At 40.6% G+C, this 27,081-nt stretch overlaps 1 protein-coding gene across 3 annotated transcripts in view; it reads right to left on the bottom strand.

The window, feature by feature from the left end:
• Positions 1–27,081, bottom strand: part of LOC126162509 (Down syndrome cell adhesion molecule-like protein 1 homolog) — a 169,015-nt gene that overhangs the window by 138,438 nt on the left and 3,496 nt on the right. For all 3 annotated transcript variants that reach the window (XM_049919061.1, XM_049919062.1, XM_049919063.1), the window contains exons 2-7: positions 20,460–20,592; positions 18,878–19,036; positions 18,467–18,751; positions 12,419–12,587; positions 8,584–8,708; positions 8,025–8,450 (exon numbers count right to left, since the gene is read on the bottom strand). In XM_049919061.1, the coding sequence (XP_049775018.1) occupies positions 8,025–8,450; positions 8,584–8,708; positions 12,419–12,587; positions 18,467–18,751; positions 18,878–19,036; positions 20,460–20,553 (1,258 nt within the window). In that variant the 5' untranslated portion in view covers positions 20,554–20,592. The remainder of the gene's footprint in view (positions 1–8,024; positions 8,451–8,583; positions 8,709–12,418; positions 12,588–18,466; positions 18,752–18,877; positions 19,037–20,459; positions 20,593–27,081) is intronic.

Here is a 27,081-nt window from a genome sequence, read left to right as displayed (position 1 = left end):
TTCTCTAGGATACGTTTTATATTGCCTGAAGAAATGCACGTCCAGAGGTTGTGCATATTTTGTGGTTTGAGGTACAATAGTTTTAAAAACTACATCTTTGCGTCCAGAGGCTTGCAGTAGAACTTGTCCATCCTTATATCCAGACAAGGAGTCACAAAGTACGAGTGACTTTGTTGAGAACTGTGGATTCAAAACTGACAGAGAAAAACGTTTTCAGATGTTCTTTCGTCATCTTCCCGTTCACACTTGCATCTACTAAGACATTTGGAGGGCACCGTTTTCTATTTCCCTTAACACACGGAGTCCTAACTTTCTTTCCGTTCACATTTGCATCTACGAAGACATTTGGAGGGCATCGTTTTTCTATTTCCCCTAACATACAGTGTCCAAACTTTCCATTTTGTTCTTGGAAGCATACGTGATCTGCCCGTCGTTTGTCCATTGATATAGCAACATCAATCGTGTAGGTGTATATTGCCCTTTTAATTAAATGCTACATCAAGACACTGTTTCTGTCCTCTTCCATGGACAGCGTTATTTCGGAAGAAAGCTCTTGTTTGAACTGACTCTGATCACAGTTCCATACGGAACCCATTTGCATGTTTCCTATCGTGATGTGCGTATTGACTTCAACAACAAATGTTTGAGCTTTTTAATCAGCTCTTCTTCGTCATCCTTATGTTTCCGTGCTTGGAGCATAGTTATACGGCGTGATATTATCCTAAATTCCTTTTCAAAACTAGTAATAAATGCCAGTGACGCTGTAATGTTCATACGCCCGAGATTTCTGACTAAATCCAATGCCAAACGTTGTAAATGTCAATAATGAACGGAAGAACAGCATTCTCACGCTTCATCAAACTTCGACATTGCACGCTACTTGACGTTACTGAATTGCAGCGTACGATTTTCTTTGAAAACTGTAGTGCCATCTCTTTTCTTTGTCACATTGTCCAGTACGCTTTTAGTATTGCTTTTAATCTTCAGTTTAAGGTATGTTTTCTGAAGAAAGAAGTTCTCTAGTGTGTTGCCATCGAACACCGTGATCACAATTTCAACTTTAATCTTCTTATTAGCAGACGGTTGGAATTCAATTTCACTGCCTCTTCTCGAACGTGCCTATCTCTATCCTTTTCACAGTGAGGTGTTCGTCATTATCAGCATCATAACTATGAATTAGTGTTACAACATCATCCGTTTCTACACTCCTGGAAATTGAAATAAGAACACCGTGAATTCATTGTCCCAGGAAGGGGAAACTTTATTGACACATTCCTGGGGTCAGATACATCACATGATCACACTGACAGAACCACAGGCACATAGACACAGGCAACAGAGCATGCACAATGTCGGCACTAGTACAGTGTATATCCACCTTTCGCAGCAATGCAGGCTGCTATTCTCCCATGGAGACGATCGTAGAGATGCTGGATGTAGTCCTGTGGAACGGCTTGCCATGCCATTTCCACCTGGCGCCTCAGTTGGACCAGCGTTCGTGCTGGACGTGCAGACCGCGTGAGACGACGCTTCATCCAGTCCCAAACATGCTCAATGGGGGACAGTTCCGGAGATCTTGCTGGCCAGGGTAGTTGACTTACACCTTCTAGAGCACGTTAGGTGGCACGGGATACATGCGGACGTGCATTGTCCTGTTGGAACAGCAAGTTCCCTTGCCGGTCTAGGAATGGTAGAACGATGGGTTCGATGACGGTTTGGATGTACCGTGCACTATTCAGTGTCCCCTCGACGATCACCAGTGGTGTACGGCCAGTGTAGGAGATCGTTCCCCACACCATGATGCCGGGTGTTGGCCCTGTGTGCCTCGGTCGTATGCAGTCCTGATTGTGGCGCTCACCTGCACGGCGCCAAACACGCATACGACCATCATTGGCACCAAGGCAGAAGCGACTCTCATCGCTGAAGACGACACGTCTCCATTCGTCCCTCCAGTCACGCCTGTCGCGACACCACTGGAGGCGGGCTGCACGATGTTGGGGCGTGAGCGGAAGACGGCCTAACGGTGTGCGGGACCGTAGCCCAGCTTCATGGAGACGGTTGCGAATGGTCCTCGCCGATACCCCAGGAGCAACAGTGTCCCTAATTTGCTGGGAAGTGGCGGTGCGGTCCCCTACGGCACTGCGTAGGATCCTACGGTCATGGTGTGCATCCGTGCGTCGCTGCGGTCCGGTCCCAGGTCGACGGGCACGTGCACCTTCCGCCGACCACTGGCGACAACATCGATGTACTGTGGAGACCTCACGCCCCACGTGTTGAGCAATTCGGCGGTACGTCCACCCGGCCTCCCGCATGCCCACTATACGCCCTCGCTCAAAGTCCGTCAACTGCACATACGGTTCACGTGCACGCTGTCGCGGCATGCTACCAGTGTTAAAGACTGCGATGGAGCTCCGTATGCCACGGCAAACTGGCTGACACTGACGGCGGCGGTGCACAAATGCTGCGCAGCTAGCGCCATTCGACGGCCAACACCGCGGTTCCTGGTGTGTCCGCTGTGCCGTGCGTGTGATCATTGCTTGTACAGCCCTCTCGCAGTGTTCGGAGCAAGTATGGTGGGTCTGACACACCGGTGTCAATGTGTTCTTTTTTCCATTTCCAGGAGTGTAATCTGGTGATATATTTTTGCGTTAAGGCGAATTTCATCTTCTAAAACGATACCATATTCACGAAGAAGACTTTATTGTAACTTCATCTCAGCCAGTAGCAAAACAATAGAAAAGTTGATTACCAATCGCAGATCCACCTGCTTCTTCAAAAATGCCACTTCACATTAACACTGCATCGTCCCTGCTGGTCTCGACTGGCGTAGCGGCGGGAACGTACAGCGGCCGCTGACTGACTACTGCAGAGGTTTGCAGGTACACGAATGTGACCAGTGCAGTGAGGGACCTTAAAATGATCCCTCACGTATTGTGGTGCAAAATATGTTTGTTCGAGTCCAAATACTTTTTTTGTTACATCTTTTGTTTTCTTGTTCGCAGTCGGCGAATATAATCACTGGATCAAGTTGTCATCCTAATAACAAATAAACTCTATTTTCACAATGTCAAACGAATACCAGGATATATATATATATATATATATATATATATATATATATATATATATATATATATGTGTGTGTGTGTGTGTGTGTGGACTTGCTTAAGCAGATTTTAATCGATATTACTATGATTTTGGCGGAATGGCCTGGAAGCTTTCGTTCACCTACAACAGGACCGTATAATTGTACTCTACTTAATTTCCTTATCATGATGAATAGTTGCGAGCCAGGAAGGCTATTGATAACCAGGAACTCGTGAGTTACTGGAAATCTGGCCACTATTGTGAACCTAATTGCTGGGTTTCTTCTGACACATAAGTAATGACATTGCTAGCTGGTATGCGAACCATACCCTCCCCCTGTAGCTTCTTGTTAGTCAGTACAAATGTTTGAATTTTGCAAGTGTCAGAGCTAATTCCATTCCGAAGAGCTTCCAGCTCCTATCGTCTCTACATAAAGCTACCTTGCTGACAAAAGAACGTTTATTAAAAATCATCTCCCTCCCACCATACAGAATCAAATCAGTAAGTCTGTTCTGTTTTTGGTATACGATGAGAAGGTAGGTAAAGAGAAACTTATAACAGATGATTATTTCATGGTATTTTTGTCCCCCACCCCCCACTCACCATGTACATTCCACCGTTTCCATCTATCTTCAGTGATCACAATAGAAATACCCCTGCTTGCGAAATGAGTAGCAAATGAAAATTATTCTCTGGACTGTCGTGCTGAAGAAGCAGTATTAGCTTCCATTACGCTTTTCGAAAAATTTATTGGGTAAAAAATAAGTAAATTCTTTTAACAACCTCAAAGGCCATTGCACACGGTGGACTTGGGGTACAGAGAAGCATTGTTTACTCTTAACAAGAAGCACAGTAGGTTCACAGAGTCGATGGCATATGACAGAAAGTGCATGTGAAGACATAACAAATTGTTTATGAAAGATAATCAGGGTTAGTAATGGGTAGACTTTTAATCCACGACGGACTCCTCTTTGTATTCCTATTATACCTATAAGTTAGAGTCAAAGCAAGTGGCAGTATTTAGTAACAGTGAAAATGTATCGGTATGTACTACATTTTTTAAAATTATTAACGCCTAATGAGATGTCTGACCAGTGATATGATACAATACAGGGCTGTAACTGACCTTCAGTCTGAAGACTGGTTTGATGCGGTTCTCCACGTTAGTCTGTCCTATGTGAACCTCTTCATCTCCTCATAACGACAGCAACCTATATCCATTTAAAACTGCTTACTGTAGTCAAATCTTGTTCTGCCTCAATAAATTTTCCCCCGTATACTTCCTTCCATTATAAAATTCTCGATTCCTTGATGCTATCAACAGATTCCTCCTTTTAGAGAAGGTTTTTCTTAAATTTCTTTTTTCCCCGGTTCGATTCATTGTCTTCTCATTAACTGTCTGATCTATCCATCCAATCTTCAGCATTCTATTCTAGCACCACATTTCAAAAGCTTTTATTCTTTTCTTGCCTTTTATCGTTCACGTTTTACCTGCGTACCAGAGCACAGTCCAGAAAAATATCTCCGAAAAGACTCTCTGACACTTAAATTTATGTTCATCTTTTAGATGCTAAGCATTTTTTTCATAAACTCTTTCCTTGATATTGCCCGCCCGCATTTTATATCCTTACTACTTCGGTCATCGCCAGTTACCGTGCTTCCAGAATAGCAAGACTCATCTACAATTGTAAGTATCTCACTTACTATTCTTGTACTCTCAGAATCCCCTGCTTTAGTTAACCTACTTGCCATTACTTTTGTTTTACTTTTTCTATTCTAGCCCCTACTCTAATACTGTCAGCATCACCTGATTTAATTAATATGCATTCCATTACTATCGTTTTAGTTTTGTTGATATTCATTGCATGTCTCCTTTTAATACACTATCATTTCTGTTCAGTAAGTTTTACAAGTTCTTGGAGGTCCCAGATAGAATTAAAATGCCATCAGTTTTTATTTCTTCTCCTTGCACTTCAGTTTCCTTTCCGGATTTCCTCTTGGTTTTCTTCACATCTCGCTCAGTGTAAAAACTGAATAACATGGTGGTTTACATTTCCCCTGTTTCAGAAAGTGTTGCCTAATACTTTCTTTGAAACTCTCGACCACCTCTGGTCTCTTCAGCTTTTTCAGGTTGCATCTTTTTAACTTCTCGTCTTCCTGCAATTTCTTCACTTTTAATGTGCAGGTCATAAGCAATAAAGTATGATCAGAGCCCACATTTGCCCTAGAAATGTTTTACAGTTATCTGGAATAGAAATCATTGTTTTGCCATTATAAAATCCATCTGAAACAGTCTAGTGGCTATGGATCTCTTCCATTTATGCAAATTCCTTTCATGATTTTTAGCTCAAGCATTAGTAGTCATTAAACGTCTCAAAAACGACATCGACAGGAAGTGCAAAATGGTTAAGCAGGGATGGCTAGAGGACAAATGTAAGGATGCAGAGGTTTATCTAACTAGGGGTAAGATAGATACTGCCTACAGGAAAATTAAAGAGACCTTTGGAGAAAAGAGAACCACTTGTATGAATATCAAGCGCTCAGATGGACACCCAGTTCTAAGCAAAGAAGGGAAAGCAGAAAGGTGGAGGGAGTATATAGAGGGTCTATACGAGGGCAATGTACTCGAGGACAATATTATGGAAATGGAAGAGGATGTAGATGAAGATGAAATGGGAGATACGATACTGCGTGAAGAGTTTGACAGAGCACTGAGAGACCTGAGTCGAAACAAGGCCCCGGGAGAAGACAACATTTCATTAGAACTACTGACGGCCTTGGGAGAGCCAGTCCTGGCAAAACACTACCATCTGGTGAGCAAGATGTATGAGACAGGCGAAATACCCTCAGACTTCAAGAAGAATATAATAATTCCGATCCCAAAGAAAGCAGGTGCTCACAGTTGTGAAAATTACCGAACTATCAGTTTAATAAGTCACAGCTGCAAAATACTAATGCGAATTCTTTACAGACGAATGGAAAAACTGGTGGACGCTGACCTCGGGGAAGATCAGTTTGGATTCCGTAGAAATATTGGAACACGTGAGGCAATACTGACCCTATGACTTATCTTAGAAGGTAGATTAAGGAAAGGCAAACCTACGTTTCTAGCATTTGTAGACTTAGAGAAAGCTTTTGACAATGTTGACTGGAATACTCTCTTTCAAATTCTGAAGGTGGCAGGGGTAAAATACAGGGAGCGAAAGGATATTTACAATTTGTACAGAAACCAGATGGCAGTTATAAGAGTCGAGGGGCACGAAAGGGAAGCAGTGGTTGGAAAGGGTGTGAGACAGGGTTGTAGCCTATCCCCATGTTATTCAATCTGTATATTGAGCAAGCAGTGAAGGAAGCAAAAGAAAAATTCGGAGTAGGTATTAAAATCCATGGAGAAGAAATAAAAACTTTGAGGTTCGCCGATGACATTGTAATTCTATCAGAGACAGCAAAGGACTTGGAAGAGCAGTTGAACAGAATGGATGGTGTCTTGAAGGGAGGATATAAGATGAACATCAACAAAAGCAAAATGAGGATAATGGAATGTAGTCGAATTAAGTCGGGTGATGCTGAGGGAATTAATTAGGAAGTGAGACACTTAAAGTAGTAAAGGAGTTTTGCTATTTGGGGACCAAAATAACTGATGATGGTCGAAGTGGAGAGGATGTAAAATGTAGACTGGCAATGGCAAGGAAAGCGTTTCTGAAGAAGAGAAATTTGTTAACATCGAGTACATATTTAAGTGTCAGGAAGTCGTTTCTGAAAGTATTTGTATGGAGCGTAGCCATGTACGGAAGTGAAACATGGACGATAACTAGCTTGGACAAGAAGAGAATAGAAGCTTTCGAAATGTGGTGCTACAGAAGAATGCTGAAGATTAGGTGGGTAGATCATATAGGAGGTATTGAATAGGACTGGGGAGAAGTTTGTGGCACAACTTAACTAGAAGAAGGGATCGGTTGGTAGGACATGTTCTGAGGCATCAAGGGATCATCAATTTAGCATCGGAGGGCAGCATGGAGGGTAAAAATCGTAGAGGGAGACCAAGAGATGAATACACTAAACAGATTCAGAAGGATGTAGGTTGCAGTAGGTACTGGGAGATGAAGAAGCTTGCACAGGATAGAGTAACATGGAGAGCTGCATCAAACCAGTCTCAGGACTGAAGACCACAACAACAATAACAACAACAACAAACTGTGGTATGTATAAAATTCAACCAGGGTGGTTTTCCTTTTACTTCTTTGCCCAGACTGAATTTTTTTACTATTTTCCTTCTCTTCCCTTTCTTACTCTCGAATGTTAGTCCTCTACAACAATTAAATATGTCCCCCTTAGCAATTTAAATAATTGTATGATGTGTGCGGAATTATTAGCCATATCAACTTTTATTACTTTGGTGAATACAGGTCCCATCACCACCTTGTCTGTGACAACAGACGTCATATAATATAATATAATATAATATAATATACAGTAAAATATTTTAAGTCTCAGGCCCATACTGAATGGATGAATAGCTGCTTTTAAAATTTTAACGACAGGTATTCTATGCCACAAAGAGAATCGGCTTTGCAAATGCAAAATCGTTTTTCACTGCAAAAAAGTCTTAGAAAATGTAAATATTACATTGAAACAAAAGCGTGCCATTAGAAATATGAATAATAATAGGTGTTCTCATTTAAAATACGTCTTTAGAAACAGTCTTGCAAGAGTACTATAGTAGCTAATCGATTTTTGAAAATACGTTGATGTCACATAAATAAATGAACGAAGAAAGATACAAAAACATAATATTTAGCTAATAAGGCAGACAAAATGCTATAATAATCTATGAACAAAACATATTTTGCCAATAAGGCAGTCATAACCAATGACATAATACTATAATAATAAGCTATGACCGACAGCATACATAAATAACACGACTTGTTTCATACCTGAAACATTTTTGATCTGTATAATGAAAGTGTGTATCGGGCTGTTTCCATCATAAGGCATCTCCCAGCTAATATTGGCTGTTCTGCTCGAAAAATTAATCAAACGAACGTTAAATGGTGGTTCTGGGTTTTCTTGAACAATCAGATGGAATTCCATGCGGTCACTGCCATATTTATTGCTGGCTAAGCATCCGAATAAAGCCGAATCGTCTCGATGAACATGCTTTATCGTCAGTTTTGAGCGAAGTCCAAAATCCAGCTTTTCTTCTTTCACGTCCATTTTTACGTGATCTGGTCTAAGCAAGCGGTTTGCATGGTGCCATTTTATTTCTAATGGTTTATCTCCGTCAGCTACGCAGTCCAGTATTGCAGTGCTGCCTTTTCTCGCAGTAACATTGTGAAATGCTGTGGAAAACCTTGCTGGGACTGAAACGGAAACAGATTTTTTGTTTTTTAAATTTGAGAATCACATCGTCTGATCTCAATGATGTGTGTTCAAGTTACAATGATTAAATGTCAACGGCGAAAAATTAAGAAACTTACACATGTAAGTACTGACCATGTACGGTGATGTAGATTCCCTTATTGAGAGTAACTCCGATACCGCTATTGGCTTCGCAGACGTAATAGCCTTTATCTTCTAGAAGCACGTCTTGTATCCACAGACTGCCATTCTCAAGAACTCTATAACAGCAGCAGATGAAGAAAATGATGTACTGTACATTAGTTGCGAAATACAAGTCTAGAGTAACTGTAAGACTTTGTTGTTATGTGTATAGAACGTGTTACTAATTACTAAATATTGTAAAGAAATTCTGTGTGTATTTGAAAATGACTTTCCTCAAAACCAAAGATGTTGGCTGCAAAGTTTTCTTACTCTACAAGAAACCTATCTTGTCTTAATGCGCATGAAAATCTTGTCAGTTTCTCAGAAGAAATTTCCGTAAAGTTTACTGAAGCCGCAGTTGGAATACCCATGACCAACGTGTCTTTCAAGTGCCTGTTATTCTGTTGTGGCAATGCTTCACAACAAAATTAGGTAGATCAGAAATACCTTCACAGTGTATAACCTGATTTCCTTGTAGGCCTACCAGTGCAAGGGCAGCAAGACCAGGAATTAACAATAAATATGAGCCAACTTGTAGTTTCTGTTTGTTTCTTCTTGCTTAATATTGAAAACAGCTGCCATGTACATGTATATCTACATCTATACTCTTCCAACTATTGTGAAGTACATGTCTGAGGGAACTCCCATTGCACCACTTATTGAGGATTATTCCTGTTCCATTCGCGGATGAAGCATGGAAAGGACTGCTTAAATGGCCCTGTGCACGCTGTACTACCTTCATGGTGCCTATGAAAGTGATAATCGGAGGATGACTTTTGATCTTAGGTTTTTCACTTAATACTGTTTCTTACAACTTGGTAAGCTTGCCTTTGCAAGATAATTGGGGTCTGTCTTCAGGTGTCTGCCAGTTTAGGATTTACAACATTTTCATGACACTTTCGCTTGGATCAAATAAACCTCTCACCATCCATACTGGATTTCTTCGAATGCGTTCAGTGTCCTCTGATTTATTTGTTACTGGTTTCACACACTTAAGCAAAATTCTAGGAGGATCACACATGTATTTTGTAAGCTATCTGCCTTGCAGGCTGATAACATTTTCCAAATATGCTACCAATGAATGCACTTACCACCTTATTTCCCCACAAATTGTTACTCCTATTCCTTGTACTTGTTGACTGATTTCATTTGTGACTTACTGATGCTGTAGCCGCAGCATACTAATTTTCTGTGCTTTGTGAAATGCACATTTTTACATTTTTGTACATTTGAAGCAAACTGTCAATCTTTGGCACCACGGTGAAACATTATCAATGTAAGTTCAGACATTTGTGCGACTCAGTACTTCATTATAAATAAATGAGTCATCCGCAAAACATCTGCGTTTGGTGTTAATATTGTCTGCTAAGTCGTTAATTTGCAATATGGACACCAAGAGTCCCCATAAACTTTCCTGGAGCACGCCTGAAGATACGTACTTCTAGTTTTGTCGATCACTCGCCATCCATGATAACATGCTGCGTCTTCCCTGTCAAGAAATCTTCAGTCCAGTCTCAACTTTCCATTTCCATTCGATCGGACTTTTGTGGATAAAATTTGGGGTGGTACTGAGTCAAATGCATTTTGGAACTGAATAAGTAGTGCATATATATATATATATATATATATATATATATATATATATATATATATATATATATATATATATATATATATATATATTCCTTGTAGACAGGAATGACTTATGCTTCCTTCTAAACACTTTTCTTTTTAGAGTTCTATTGTATATTATGGTTACAGTGGGATTCAACTCAGTTGTAAGCTCCATTTAGAATCTGTTATGAATTCTATCAGATCTGGAGCGTTGTTTAATTTTTGCGAGTTCAATTGTTTCTCAGCACTACTGACACTAATATCTGTATTACTCATCCTTTCAGTGGTGCGAAAATTACACTAAGGTATTATTGCTATATATTCTTTTGGAAAGAAACATTTGAAACCGATATTGAGCATTTCTGATTTTACTTTGCTGTCCTATAATTCGGTTCCTGTTTCATCCAGGAGTATATGGACATTTAACTTTGGTGTCACTGATAACCTTGACATATGACCGGAATTTCTTGTGAGCGGTCTTTCCGCGAAGTTCTGTTACGGTAGTCTACAAAGGCTTCATGCATTGTTCTTTTGACAGGCAAACCCTGTTCATTCAACATATCTCGATGTATATCCCCATGCGTCGTTTTACACATGAGTATGCTATGAGACTCACCTTATTGCTCTTTGACGCTTTCAGGCCTTTCAACTGGCATAGTTGTAGTTCGAAACCAGAGTAAGTTCTCCAGGCTTATGTCTTCTGCGCTGGTGGACATTTCGTAAAATTTATTCTGAGTTTCTGGACTGGACCCTGTTATCGGCACTTTTATTCGTTACACGGTTTCCCGTTATGACACACTGCAATATTATTTAAACTGGTTTCCTTCCTACTCACTCACAGTAGTTTTCCCATCGCATATTCTCATTTCGAGAGTTATCCAGTATTACAGTAGTCAGTATTCCAGTATTGGTGGTAGTGTGGCAGACGTCCAGGTAGGTGTGAATCAGATGTAGTTGCTACTATTTCTCTGTGCTTCTGTAACGACTACGTGAAACGCGAAGAACTGGAAAGCTAATAAATAATGCAGTTCCTGCGAATCACACCAATTCAGGAAAACTGAGGTGGAAAACATTTTGACCCTTGCTGTAACTGGAAACTCTTGCTGACAATGAAACGTTGTGTCCACAGCTGCGAAATACCAAAGCTGAAGCTAACTCTGGACGTTTCGAGATACTTATAATCTGTAGTACACGGAGATGGAGAGAGGCACACGATTCAGGAAATCCTGGTGGTAACAAGCCTTCACAAAATGGCTTCAGAAGAGGCGGTCGGAACGTAATAACTTTTTAACAACGTGACGCTGTGTCGTAACCCAAAAAATTTACAAAATGTAATGTAAATGTCGGAGTTCAAAAAGTGCTTTCAGTGCTCATGTTGCTCCGCAGATATATCCGGAGAAGTTAATGAGGTATTGCAAGTCGTGCAATTCAGTTGTCAGATTAGAAGAAATGCCACAAAATAAATTCTTTAGAGAACGAGTACATCGACCAGGAGAAACGAGAACTGGTAAGCATGAATATTAAGATACTATCTTAGCACATGGTGGATGCTGGCAAAGTTTTGCTATCATAGTGTAAATACATGCATATTGTGTAAAAGTGTGTGAAGCGATGTGTCAAATGGCCATCACAATGGAAGCAGACAGATGGACACTAACAGAAAAAAGCTACCCTACTGTCGCAAGCCGGCACCCAGCATTGTGCTAGAAATAGATACGTAACTTCCGGAAAACCACCAGAAGATGAACCGGAAACAGGTTCGAAAATCGGTTCATGGAATAATAAATAACAATTCAAAAAAGTGACTAGTTTCAGTTTTACGTATTTACTTTCACGTTTTGTCTTCAAAGAAACGAGGTTAGCAACTTAAGCCGATTATATTTGATAAATGCTGATCATAAGGATGCAAGAAGATCTTAGACCTCCCTCTCAAACGTTATAATATTATTTTTGCTATAAAATTTGTTATGATTCACAGTTATTGCAAAACATTCAAATATACAAGAAGTGAATGCTATACTACTGCAGTACTATGAGCAACATGTTTGTTGGAAGGCTTTTATATCCTGATCTATGGTTAGCGAGAAATATAATGCTGACAAAGCTACTACTATATACTTGTATTGAACTAGAAAAAAATCATTTCTTTACTTGTTTGTTTTTTTTCACTTACTTGAAATTTTCTGTTCTGTGTATATCTTGGAACGGAGACACAGGAATTGGTGATTCCTTTTTCCACTGAATGCGTGGCATGGGAGAACCATCAGCTGCACAGTCCACCATAAGACTGCTACCAAGCACTACCTCTGTGTCGTTGGGCTCTGTTTGCCACGACGGAGGTACTGAGAAAGTGACGGAGAATGGTTTAGAAAAGAACGGTGTACTTACTACAGGTAGCAGACAATATTTACATATTGTTGTTAAACGTGAAAAATAATGCTATTTCACTCTTTCCTACGACACTGCTTGCAGTAAAAGATTTTGGTAGTTTTGAACAGAGTGTTCATTTTTTTTACTTTGAATTGTGCATATTTCAAGGTACTGACTAAAATCAAAAGTAGAACTGCATTGTTAGTGTGACATCTAGGTGGTAACACGCTCGATAGCTGTTAGTATGATGAAGGAAGAACATTAATGAGCTGACAACCTCGGCGTTGAGCGCCCTTAAGCTCCTCCACCTTCGACACATTAATGATGAAATATCTTTCGAGAATACAGGAGAGATGTACGCAGATTTGTTGACTGCACACGGTAGTTAAATGGGAATTAGTTAAATAAATAACATAATTACAATTTACTGGAAGATTTAACAAAGCTGTATTTTCACGACCATTGAGAAGATATCCATATGCTTACCATCATCTTATAAAAATAAATTCGAAGTTTGGCTGTAGGTATTAACTTTCACCGATCGTAGTTCATGAAAGCTTGAACACGTGCGAGGAGCAACTGTTGGTGGCTCGACGTGGACTTTGACTCTCTCTGAAAGTGGTACAGACAAATTCGCGACAGGGAATGCATCTATTATTAAGGACAAGGAAATGGTGCGAAATCAGGTGCTAGTCGTGATACAGCCGACAGTGTTCGTTAGGGAACATGCAGATATCAGTGCAGAGAGTAGCCAATTGTTGTATTTACCAACCCAAATCAGGAAGAAGGTGCTAATGAAGGTATTTCTCTGCGGATCCCTTACAAACAATAGCTCGCACTCAAAATGTTACCTACTGATTAGGTAACGTGTTGTAATGTATCATGTATTATGATCAATTTTTATGTATTACGGGTTATTTAGTCCCCATGGGGGGATCTTTAACAGTAATATTATTATGTCACGATAATTATGCACATAACATAGAAAATAAACATTGTCAATTCGCATTTATGAGAGCTCAGCGCTCTTTGTCTTGGGGCGTTTACTCCCTGAGGTGGAAATTTACCAAGATGTCTTCGGCACGAATACAACTTAGCCGTCTTATTTTGTTACGTCACGTTAAGTGATATACTAGTCTGCTACCACACAATCATATGGTTTTGTTTGTCATACAATTACATTTGTTAGTGCCAGTACCGATTGTTTATTGGCCGCACCACGCTTTTTGGAAAATAATTCCCAAATATAAAGTGCATTTTTCGTGTACTATATCATCTCAAGCGTTATGCTTGCGATGTGCGAGCTGCTGCATTATTCTGCTGACTTTAATATAAACATGCGCATTTCTGTAATTAATGATGTATCTTACCCTACAGACACTGGCGAATTTCTGTTCAACTCTTGCTTACAGTTACTACACTTCTGACTTGAATAACGTTTAGTGTGTTTCGCTCTAGGAAGTTCTGCCTTACCGTTTATGAAAGAAATATATTTATATACGTCGTTGGTAGTTATTGCTTATTAATTATTGCTGCTGTTGTGGAAATTCCATATATGTGGGTCAGATATTTTTGTTCTGGCGTCATGGCTCTGAGCACTATGGGACTTAACATCTATGGTCATCAGTCCCCTAGAACTTAGAACTACTTAAACCTAACTAACCTAAGGACAGCACACAACACCCAGCCATCACGAGGCAGAGAAAATCCCTGACCCCGCCGGGAATCGAACCCGGGAACCCGGGCGTGGGAAGCGAGAACGCTACCGCACGACCACGAGATGCGGGCAATCTGGCGTCATGTTTTTTGAGGAACTTTCAGTAGTTCTAATGGAATATAGGTCTGTCATGTTTCCTCTCTCTCTCTCTTTCTCTCTCTCTCTCTCTCTCTCTCAAACACACACACACACACACACACACACACAAACAAACATTACGTTAGGATTTTTGTTTCTCAGAAAAGAGCATTTACCAGAAGCCCTAAGATGAGGAGAGCCGCCCTATGTTGGTTATCCATTGTTGTGTTAGCTCGTTGTTTTTCAAAGTAATTCTGTACAAGAAGTAAATACTAGTTTAGAGGTTATATACCTGCCTAGGCTATATGTCAATTGTAGTTATTATTTAACACCTAATTTTACTCTGGATAAACAGACGGTTTGTATTGTCGATACACTATGACTCACTAAATGCAGTAAGGAAGAGTATCTTATTAAAATCAGCTGCCTCACACTGCAAATGACGACGAAGATCCAGAAAATACGATGTAGAAGTTTGTCAGACCTGACAGTTACATATATGAAATGTATATGAAAACATTCTGGTGCCTAGCTAAAGTCCGATATTCCGACTGTATCCTTACTACGATCAATACAACTGCACTTGCACTGATAATGTTTTAGTAGCAATAAAATACTTTTAATTTATATTTAGATCCCAGAAAGATATGATTATCCAGCATCTGTTGCATCTGTCCAGTAGAAACGTTCGGTAGGCGTGACGTTTAAAAACATGGAGGCCAATGTTGCTTGTTGCTGGCGCCCAGAGCGCAGTAACGCGTAAACAGCTTCTCCGTGTTGATTACATACCTCTTTGGTTACGACTAGATTCATTTGTGTAGTCTAAGCTTTGCCAACAGTCGCCATTAAGGAATTTTCATTGCGTGGTGACTTGGTCTAACTGCTGTAAGTTAATTATCAGAGAAATTGCATCGAACGCATAGGGAAAAGTTACTGCTTATTCAGGAATATTATTTGTTTCATATCCAAAAGATAAGCTGGCGTTCTGATTGTACAGACCAAAGCCTTATAATCCTTAGATACTTAGAAAAGCTCAGCTGTAATTCGAGAAAGCTTTAAGTATAACGGGCGATCGAAAAGTTTCCGTTTGAAGGTCGTACAGTCCAGAATCGGTATGTTAATCATGCAAAACCACCCTGAGCATAGAGGCAATGATCCCACCGAAGCACCACGTTGAAGATACCCGCTCGGTGAAACACCGTGCCCTGCTGCATGAAGAAATCCGTAGCTACCTTCTGCATATCCTCGTCCGATAGGAATCATCGAACTACAAGGCCGTTCTTAAGGTATCGAAGGCGTAATAATCACATGGTCTAAGATCAGGATTATGGGGCTCGCACTTGAGTGCGAGCGTTATCATGAAGCAGCAGGACGGAACTTGGTGCACATTTTCACAATAATGGATTTCGACAGACATGCTGCCCCACAGACGTTCTTCATTATCCGATGGATGTCTGCCGGCGTTTGTCCTTCGGCAGCTGGGAAAAGAATAACAGCACGTTGGTGCTGTTTAGACGTATTTATAATAGCGTCATCATAGTTCACGTTTCAGTATTTGAAACACGCACGTTGGAAAGACACGAATGCCCCGCCAGTCACTTATGTACATATCGCTGCTTGTATACCCGCATCGGAGTCACGCTACGTTGCAAATGGGCTGCAGAAACGCCCTCAAACGGAAACTTTTTGATTGCTCCTTATATAATTGCTATTGTCTTTTCAAGAAACAGAAATACACGAAAGAACACCATAACTTTTTTTCACGTGTACTGTAATTGAAGAAAATGTCGCTCCCCCACTGATTAGCTGCTATTTTCAGCCATAAGAATTTAATTAATCAGACTTTTCACAACATTTCATTTTGCGTTAGATTGATTTTTGCAGTTAGCTTTCAAACTGTTGAAGAAAGAAGGATAGGAGAATATTACAGTGGCTGGCTTTCCAGAGAGCATTAAGACATTTACCGAGGATAATCACTATTAAATGCGAGAGTTAGTCAATGTTTTAAATTTCACCTGTAAAAGTATCAAGCTGTGACCATGAAAACTGATGATGGTTTTAGATTTTCTCTCCATACTGATCCTGGCTACAGTGCCACTGAGTTTTCAAAACCAGAAAATGGGATGTTGCGGCACACACAAAGGCTAACTACACTTCGTCACTATGGCGGTGACGTCAATTGGTAGTTTATGTAGTGTTGCATTATGAAATAATGTATGCATTGTATATGTAGTTAGTGCAGTGACTGGAAGTGAGCAGTGAATGAACAGTGTTGCACTAGATTTTTACAATATTATATAACGCCCTTGTGAAACCGTATTGTACACTGGGGAAAAATCGAATTTAGGCAGCACTGTTTTGAACAGAGTGACCTTGTATTTGCCAGAGTGGAGGCTCCAGTCTCCATTTGACTATCCCGATTTAAGTTTTCTTAAATTTCATAAATTACTTGAGGCAAATGCTAGGAGGTTCCCACTACAAGACCACAGACTACCTTTTCCATCCTTGTCAGACTAGACTTTTGGTACGTAAATGCCTGTATGTATGAACTACGTTATTTTTGTTGTTCTTAAATTGCGTTTCCAAGACATTCCCAGCATCCTTGTAAAACTGATTTACCCGTTTACAGAATTATGATTACTACTGCGGAAAAAGAACTGAAACGTGAATCATACAAAAGAGCACCTAATAAATAACTCTGTGGCCAATATCTTACTGATTTCTGTATTGAAGACTAAATGTGAATGTGTTATAGAGTGTATAATTATTTATAAAATGAAACATTGAATATCCAGGCTGGAATAATGATAATATCATGAAAAGGCTAGATTGCTAATCACCATACAGAGGAGATGCTGTGTCGCAGAGAGGCGCAACAAAAAGACTGTCAAACAAGTTACCCAATGTTCATCCTTCTTTCCTGCGTTTCACTTATCTTACTTGTTTGACAGTCTTTTTGTTCTGCCTATCTGCGACTAACATCTCTGTTGTATGGTGAGTAGCAACCTATCTTTTTCATAATACTGTATTTATAAATGAGTGTGTTTTCTGTTGTTTCCCGTTATGTAGTGTTATTATGTGATAATGATGAATGCTAAATAAATATTATGAAAGAAAAAGTCTTTCGTATTATACGTGGGGTCTCATCATGTCCGTCAGAGGCTGGTATAAAAATTTCAAACTAATATCTCTAAGATATTGTCAAGTTAATGTATTTACGCTCAATTTGTATGAAAATAAAATGAATTCACCTAATCCATTGAAACAGTCTTTCATGATAGAGACGGATTAAAAGTGAAAAATTTTATTGTGTCTTAAATTTCAACCTAAGAAAAAGGTACGCTTACTGGGTTAGCTGAAAAATCTGGCTGCGGGTACAAACATAGTAAAACCGTGAAAAATAAATTTTGGAATGGTTTCTTCATTGCTATCAACAGTCCAGTTGATGAACATTCTTCCTAGGAGTATTCTAGCGATATCAACAGACTGACAACTATTGATATAATTTTTATGGAGAATATTTCGCAATAGCGACTGCTTAAGATAGTGTATGCCACTTGTCGCAAACAAAGGAATGTAAGTTAGGTTTTAACGTCCCGCAGATACAAAAGCAATTGGTGTTGGCGCCAGATCGGTTCGACAAAGTGGGGCGCGTAAATCGATTGTCACCTTATTAACCTATTCGCCTGATGTGGATTACGGAACACAGGTAGTCTAAATCTTGACGAGGAGTTGGTGTTCAGTTAGTTGTTCTGGGAAGTACAATCAACTTTCAAGAGACATTAACCACTTCTCCACTTTCTTGCTTTTCATAATCATGAAGTAAATTGAACAAATAATTTTGTACCGCAGATAAATACTTATAATTCTTCCTAGAATTCTAAGTATTTATCTTAAGAACAGAACTTCAAACGATGTATCGCCTGGAAGTAGAATGATTATTGCGTCAAATGTGAAATATCTTATCCGTATATTATCTCAAGTACAAGGCTAATATTGTGCTGGAGGGCATTAATCAGTTATAAGTTAAAACACTCTTTACAGTGATGTGCTTACCATTTACTATTATCGGTACCGTGTAGTTCGTGATGGCTGCCGCATTCGACGCCTGACAAGTATAATTTCCAGAATGATTCACAGCGAGGCCGTTGAAGCTCAGTGTACTCGAGTAATCGTCTATTGTCTTTTCTGTGATTCCTTGCCCATGAGGAATTGCCTTGCCATCTTTTAGCCAACGAATGGACACTGGGAAATCTCCTTTACTGATAATACATGTCAGATGGATTCTCATTCCTCGCTGAAGGTTAGACTTGACCAATATGGGATCTATCTCCGGCGCCTCTGAAAGAGAATGGTCGTTACGCTTAAATCTATATTACAGATTCGGTTACGCAAAGTTGGTCAATCATATTTGCATAAACGCTAATTTGGCGCCGTCGTGTTTGATATACCACGTAGTCAGCTTACCCATAACTTGAACATTCATCTTCCTTCTGGCGGTGTCTCCATCTGGGTTGCTGGCCACGCAGACGTACCCGCCCTCGTCGTCCACTTTACGGATGTCTCTGATCAGAAGCGTTCCATTTGAAAACACCGTTTGGCGGTGAGTATCAATAAGAGGTCTTCCTGAAACAAACACTTTAAATGAGAAAACAACTGATTTCCGAAAAAGGCACAGTGTATATAGTACGAGATGACTACCTGAAGGTCAGCGTTAATGAAAAACTACTTGTACTAATTTAAAACCTGTGGGTGAAGAGCGGCACGCTGTATCTTTACGAGCCAACTCTTCCCCATAAGGGGCAAGGAAATTAAGGAAAGATAAAACTAGTAGTGCTAAAATGAAATGTATGAGCTGATAAACTTAAATGTTTGAGCTGTGATGAACTGGTTATTTGGTGCAGCAAATTAAATTTAACATTATAAGTAATCCTTCCTCACTGAACGTACTACGTTGTCCTATTAGAAGGAATTGTCTGGTATTACCGAATCTTGTAATTATGTGGTTCAATTGGAATGACTACTTTACGCTTTGGGACACATAAGAGCTTTTCAACTTTCTTCTACAACTAATAAACTCGATAAGCAAAATATGGTGGTTGATGCTGGTGCTGAACGAACGGTCTCAACCACACAGGTACTGTCTACGAAGCTCAATACTAACTTGTGTCCGAAAATACACCACCACATTTTATATGTTGTAAACTTATCACATATCTCAATAATCAATGACCAAATCGGGTAAGTCTTTATCACTTACGACGTCCGCCACATCGATGTTTTGCTACTGTTTGACCGTAAATTCAAATTATTTCGTATAATGTGGCGATGACTGAATAAAGTTAAGTAAATCTTTTTATCATCCACGTAATAAAGTGAACTATTATTTCATACGATGTAGTTCCTGTCAACCATCTCCTAGTCAAAGATCTATGTTATGACCAGATGATTGTAATTTCATCAGGTCATAACAGTTATGCTTAGTAATAGTCATAATTCTGTCTCTTGGCCCATGTGCTCTAGTTCCCTAGTTGCAAGTATTCTAAACCATTGGGATCAAGATCAAAATACTAAATTTTTTGTTATACCAGGAACAAAACCGATGACTACCCCTTACACTCAATCTCCGCCAGAGAGTTTCAGATGACCTTGTCTTTGATTTGAATGCCTCTGTTTGAGGGCTCAACAAATTTCAGATGTCCACTTGGGGAAATGCCCCCGTAGTTTTAGTGACCTCCCATTCCTAGGTGCAAGCGTCGAAGGCCGGTGCGGCCGTGACAAACCCTAAGTGCTTAACCGCTGTGGTCACCAGATTCTAAGCTCTCTCTGTGTCCAGTATCCCAGTCAGGCAAATCATATCTCCTTTAATGTGTACCGATAGGCAACATCTTCATGTGTCACAGCACAAACGAAAACATTCCTGGCAGCAGTCTAGAGCCGCCGAAGAGTCGAGAAAGGTCCATCGCACACGGTGCACAATAATACGTATATTGCTAGGCTCTATGGTGATAATACGACAAGCAACAACCGTTCAGTCGCAACAACTCACCATCTTTCTCCCAGTAAATGCTGCTGATGGGGTACCCCGTGACATAGCAGTTGAAGGTGACAGTCGTTCCGGCAACCACTCTCTCGTCCTGCATTGGTTTGATATACGGTGGGCCAATCACATGCAGGTACGCCTATTTCATAAGAATCAAAGACATACAATGAAAAAATATTTCTTCACATACATACAAAAGGATTCATTTTAATCCATAGCAATTAGTAGTGATGATAGCAGAAAGTAAGTGTTAAATGCAGCAAAAAATGTTATTATATTAGCTTTATTCATTAACATTTTCTTAGTATATGTAAATAACAGACACGGCAGTCAAACGACCTATTTGGCAGCACTGGAAATAGCACTTTACGTTGGGAACGAAAAAACGGGTGTGGTGCCATCTGGACAACGAACCTGAATCATTTCAGTCGAACTGTCGTCGTGGACCGATGAACGACGCACTGTTGCCATGAAGGCGTTTCACAAAAACAGCGGCAACTACAGGGCCGTGTAGCATGTATATAGTTCTAATTACAATCTTGCATGTCATTTCCCAGTCCCGGAGGCAAGTGCTATCAAAGTGTGGGTACAGAACTTTGAGGAAACGGGCGATACTGTGCGAAAGAGGGTTAGAAGTGCAAAACACGTGCACCACCAGAGAAAGTTGCCTGAGTGGGAGGAGCCTTCCGTCGAGGTCCCAGGCGTTCTCAAGCATGCACTGCAACTTAACATATCGGCTCGCGGTGTGCGGCGAATATTGCACAAGGAACTGCAGTACTACCCATACAATTTTTAGAAAAACTGAATGCGGACGACGTCCCAAAGAGACTACGCTTTTCCAGGGAATGGAACTCATGAACGATAACCCAGGCCTCTGTGACAGACTGATAGTGAGCGATGAGGTCAGATTTTATGTGTCAGACTTTGTCAATAAACAAAACTTTATACACTAGGAATCATAGGTCCTTACTTTTCTGAAGACGACCGTGTTAAAGCTGTTGCTGTAATCACAGAACATTATGTTCACATGTTGAATCATTTCCTAGTGCGACAGTTCGCCTATCTTCCAGTAGCTGTAAACATTCTTCCGACAAGATGGGACCACATGCCTTACGTGGCTGCAATCCATTAACGCGCTACAAAATATTTCCAAGAAAGGGGACATTTTTTGGCCTCCAAGATCCCTTGAGCTTTCAGAGTGTGATTTCTTCCTGTGAAGTCATTTGAAAACTCACATCTTTCTGTGCGAACCACAAAACACAATCAACTAACTGAAAAATGAAATTCGAGAAGAAGCTAATTGAATTCCAGTGCCAGACTGCAAGATGTTATGTCTAACATCCGTAAACGACTTGAAATGTTTGTGAAGGGAAATGGCGGCCATCTACGTGAACTAATTTTCAAGTGATGGGCATTTTAAACACCAAGCATAGTAAATTTGTGTTGTATTTATTCCGTGAATAAATTTGTATCGCTGGTGGAGGTTTGAAAATCGCCCATTTCACTAGCGCATCTGTTAGTTTTGTATTTCAATATCTTCCGCTAGTATTATAGTGACCCTTTTACCTATATACATCAAATGCTGTCCATTTTTCTATACATCAGAAAAATTTACAAATTTTATAAATTATAAATATTTTGTCCTATTTCGAAACTAGGAGAAATAAAAAGAATGATTGTGTCGAAAATAAAACCTGAAATATGTGGAAGAGGTCACTGTCCATCATATCACGCAGTTAGGCTTTTCTCGTTCCATTCGCGTATGGTTAGCGGGAAGAATGATTGCCTCACAGCGTCTGTGCGCGTTGGGATTCATCTCATTTTGCCTTCGCTTCCTGTATATTTTGGATATTCCATGGTTCCTCACCTAAAACTTTCTTGATAATTCGAAGGCAGTCTTTCGTGCGATTACTGGCGTCTACCTTTAAGTTCAGGTTCTTTCAGCATGTCAGGAACATTGTCCTATGGGCCACATCTGTGACCAATCGCGATATCATTATTTGTACCCACAGTTAGTCCTATTTAGTGGGGGTCCCCCATTTTCCCAGTATCCTGCCAATGAACGGATGTCTGACAACTGCTATACCTACGATAGAACCTGTGTGCTCATTCGATTTTGTACTCTCCTCAATTGTTACACCCAGGTATATGTATGAACTGACTGATTACACTTGTCTCATGCATCTGGAGTCACAGAACACTACTTTTCTGTGTTTTGTGAAGTGCACGATTTTGCAGTTGTGACGGTTTAGAGCAAGTTGCCAGTCTTTGCGAGACTCTGAACTCCTATCAAGAAATGACTGAAAGTATTTTTAAAACCGCGTTCATTATAGATAACAGCATTATCTACGGATTGTCTGAGGGTCCTATTGATGTTGTCTGCAATGTCACTAACAGAAAGCGTCCCAACAAACTTGCCTGGGCTACAATTGAAGTAACTTCTGTGTCTGTCAACCACTCTCCATCCAAGATAAAATGCTACATCCTTCTTACTAAATCTTTAGGCTAGTCACAAATTTGAATTGATACCCCATACGACAATACTTACGTTAATAGGCGTTGGTGTGGTACTGTGTCAAATACTTTTATTAAGTCAAGGAATGCTGCATATACCTGACTGCCTTGATTTATAACTTTCATAATGCCATTTGGGAAATGAGAGAGTTGTTTCGCAAAAATATGTTTTCGGAATCCATTCGTATTGGTATGATGGAGGTTTCTGTTTAAGATAGCTCACTATGTTTGGTCTCAGAGCATGTTCTCACATACTAGAACAGATCTATGTCAGTGAGAACAGTGCAGGATGTCGCTTGCTTTAATCATAAATATGTGGCTGTGAGATGCTAAATGTTATTATTTGTAAATAAAGAAAAGTATTGTCTTCTCAATAACCTATTCATGGCACTTTTGTTGCGTGTTGTAAGTTTCAGAACTCAAATTAATAATCAAATTATTTAATTTAATAAGATTGAACCTCACATTTCTGGTGCACCCATGTACCACCACAATAAAATATAAACAATGAATTGCTGAGGAGTGTGTTGAGAATAGTGGTGGATTTAGGTTTACAAAGTAATGACAAGTTTTATTAACAAGCCGATAAATCTTACACAAAAACAACAAACACAAATCAGAAAAGGAATGGTGTTTGATTGGCAAAGCTTACATTGGGGTGGAAGCTGTACAAACACTCCCCTGAACTAATCGCTTTTGCAACGCAAACTGACTTCGTTAACATGAATCCACTGCGAGGTCCAACTCAATTCAAATGGAATCAACTACGACCAAGTATGGTTCATCTGAGAACAGGGAGCCGTGTATATCATTTAACAATCCTATGCAAGTGCAGCAATACTTTACTCCTTCACCTTGTTTCAGGCGGCGGCAGAAGACGGTGGGCTGTGAGTGAGGAGCGGTGCGCTACGGCAGCTGTAATGTTGTGACGCGTCCATGAGAATTTGTAGACTACGCGGTCAGGTGTTATGATTATCACAACGCGGGAAACGTCCCTATCAGAGCCCTGAAATCCCGGCAGACTTCAGTGTGAGGTGCACCAGTTTGCTGGTCTAGCCAAATGAATTTGACTCTCAGGCATGGCAGTGGATGCTGGAATTGTCAAACGTCGATGGCCGACTTAGGATGAATAAGTTCATTCTTGTGACACACACTACGATGATATGCAGTTCCACTGTCGGTACACTCGGAAACTCTCTCTGGCTCTTAGTTCACCACAAGATACAGACCACAAGTCTCACTCACTTGCGAAAGACCTGAAGTTCTCCACCAGACGAGGACCAGAAGATGAAGAATGCAAAGAATCACAACCACTTTCGACAAAGCCTCGGTAAGGGAGATGAATTAGCAGAAACGAAACCGCCCCACAATGTACAAACCAATCGAACTATTCTCTACTCATTGAATCTCCACTGTTGACTGTTCCGTTGGCCTGGTAGCCAATCCAGACACAGCACCAGGGATTCCACGTTCAGGGCGCAGTCCTCCACTTGCTTATCCTGAGGGGAGCCAATCAGGGAATTCAAATCTCTCTCGTCTGAAAAAAGGAGATTTTAGACTAGGGAGGCGTCATTCTCATGGTAAGCATGGCCATGTTTCAGGCAAAAAAATCTACCCGGATATGACATTGGTCCCTCATTTACAGAGAGATCTAATCTTTCTCGGCCATACATTTCCAATTTCTGGAAGAAGACTGTTAAGCTTCCCTGACACTCGAGCCCATGAGATATGTTTTTGCTGCTTGATAAAAGAACCTGGCAGCTTCCTGGCATCAGGGGAGTTAATCAGGGCAGTTACAGTCTTGCCTCCACTAAACACGCGCACCAGCTGCTCTGTCCGTATCGTCCCAGCTTATAACATGAGAATGTACGGAGTTTTATGAACCTATCACGATTTTCACAAGGGCTTAGTTTACAGCTATCTCTCTTACAAAGCTTCCTCCACCCGCTTTCCACCAACTGGCCAACTTCGCAATGGACTGCCACACGGCTTAGGTAGGTGTTTTGTGAATCAGCGCCCTTCTGTCTGATCCTAAGTGGAAGAAGGAGAGTGCTATGGCCAGACGTCCCTCTGCAGATACGATCCGCTGAGTGCTACCCCAGAATCACTCATACTCAAAATTTATGGACCCAATCCATCTTTCTCCCTGTTCTCCATAGACTCCACTACAGCCCCTAAGGTACGTGCAGTTAAAAGAACATTCTTCTCACAATTTTCTCACGTAAAATGTCATAAACCACACATATAAAATGCACTGCTGGGGAAAACCGAGACCATGACCTGAAATATAAACATTAATCTGACTGACAATGTTATTAAAATGAGAGAGCGCGCCACTCTCTGCTACAGTTTGAAGATACGCTGCAACAATGGTCACCGTGCTGACAGACCACCGTGTTCCGGACGTAGTTGCACTGCCTCTGTGGATATTTGTCTTGCTGCAAACAAGCTCATTTTCGAACTCCAACGAATGTGCATCGCTGAGAAACCTTCCATGTTCGAGCATAAAATATGTCTGTTCTTTCTAGCGCTAGTCCACTGGGGCCATTGAGATCCTGCATGACGATGTGTATATAACTGTATATAACTTCAGTCTCGAAAGACTATGATCGATATGCTGCCGAAATTCAGCACAGACCACCAAGATTTTCTCCTTATACGACGCATAACACGGTTATTTATTTATTGACCTTCGGTGTTAGCCATTTAGTCAGAGAAATGAGCATTGATGGATTTGATACACAATATCGTATATGCAACACAGGCGTATTAAATTACCCTGATGCCATTTAAAGTTCATGATACACTTTGTCCAGTCAACACAGTCAATGTATCACACACTTATCACATCTTCTCATGCTGTATCTTTTGTGTCTGATTTATAACTACATAACCACTTCTTGGAGAAACAGCGCACTGTGGACATGATCTCTTTGGACAGCTGCCAAAACAGGTTTGTCACAGATGTGGTTTAGGGAATTCCTACTCTGATCAAGGCCCTGAGAAAATTGCGCCCTTTTTCTGTCGTAACGCGGACACCAAAGTATCACATGGCTGAGGTCTGTAATCTCAGCTGGATGTACTTCATAGCACAGAGATAGCTAAACTTTCATCCTATAAAGATGTGAGGGATAACAGCTGTGACCCAGGGGATGCGCGTTTTATTACCAATATGCCGTCGATTATCTTTATTTGCGGAAACCAGGTTTTTTGTGGAATGCTAAGCGGTGTTGCAGCTTAATGTCCTCCTTTGGACTTTTGTGAGATCTGCCACATCTGTGACCATTCTGGAAAGATTTGTTTCCTTATACTGTCAACAAAATCCGTATGTGGAACAAAAACGTTGTAAGGGTGGCCATCAATCACATTTTGTTTCGCCAGATGGTCCAACAAGTCTTACATGAGATATCAGACTGGCTCTTGACCCATAATAAGTGAATACGTTTATGTTGGCTTTCAAAATGGTTCAAATGGCCCTGAGCACTATGGGACTTAACATCTGAGGTCATCAGTCCCTAGAACTTAGAACTACTTAAACCTCACTAACCTAAGCACATCGCACAAACCCATCCCCGAGGCAGGATTCGAACCAGCGACCGAAGCGGTCACGTGGTTGGCTTTCACACTGGTAGATTAACTTAATTACATCAAGTACATGGCGGTTAGTGTTATAATTCTATTGCTGTTTTTCTAGGTTTTCCAGGGAACTCCTCGAATCCGTGACAAGAAGCATGTCGTCGAATTGATTTGCCGCGTATCGAAGGGCCTCCTTAATTGCAAGAACTTAGCCACTGAAGATGCTGGCTTCCGTCGAAGCTTGAACACAGCCTAAGATATAAGACCGCTGTAGCAGTAAGTAAAAAGTGCGCCCTCTTCTGTTTTGGAACCGTCTTTGAATACTGTGGCCGATGGCGGGCACATTGGTGCAATAAGATGGAAGTTACCAATTGGAAAAGTGAATGATGAATCCAACTCCCCGGGCTGGTAGAAGATTTGGGGCTATTAGTTCAGTACTTCGTGACTCAAGCCAAATGCAGGAAGCTGAGAGTTTTTCAGTACGAGGGGTATGCAGTCTGTCTGCTAACTTGAACTAGTGGAGACGCCATCCTCCCTC

Source organism: Schistocerca cancellata, chromosome 2 (assembly GCF_023864275.1).
Source record: "Schistocerca cancellata isolate TAMUIC-IGC-003103 chromosome 2, iqSchCanc2.1, whole genome shotgun sequence".
Classification (NCBI taxonomy): Eukaryota; Metazoa; Arthropoda; class Insecta; order Orthoptera; family Acrididae; genus Schistocerca; species Schistocerca cancellata.
Note: the sequence above shows the minus strand (reverse complement) of the source record. Positions and strands in the feature narration are given on the sequence as shown.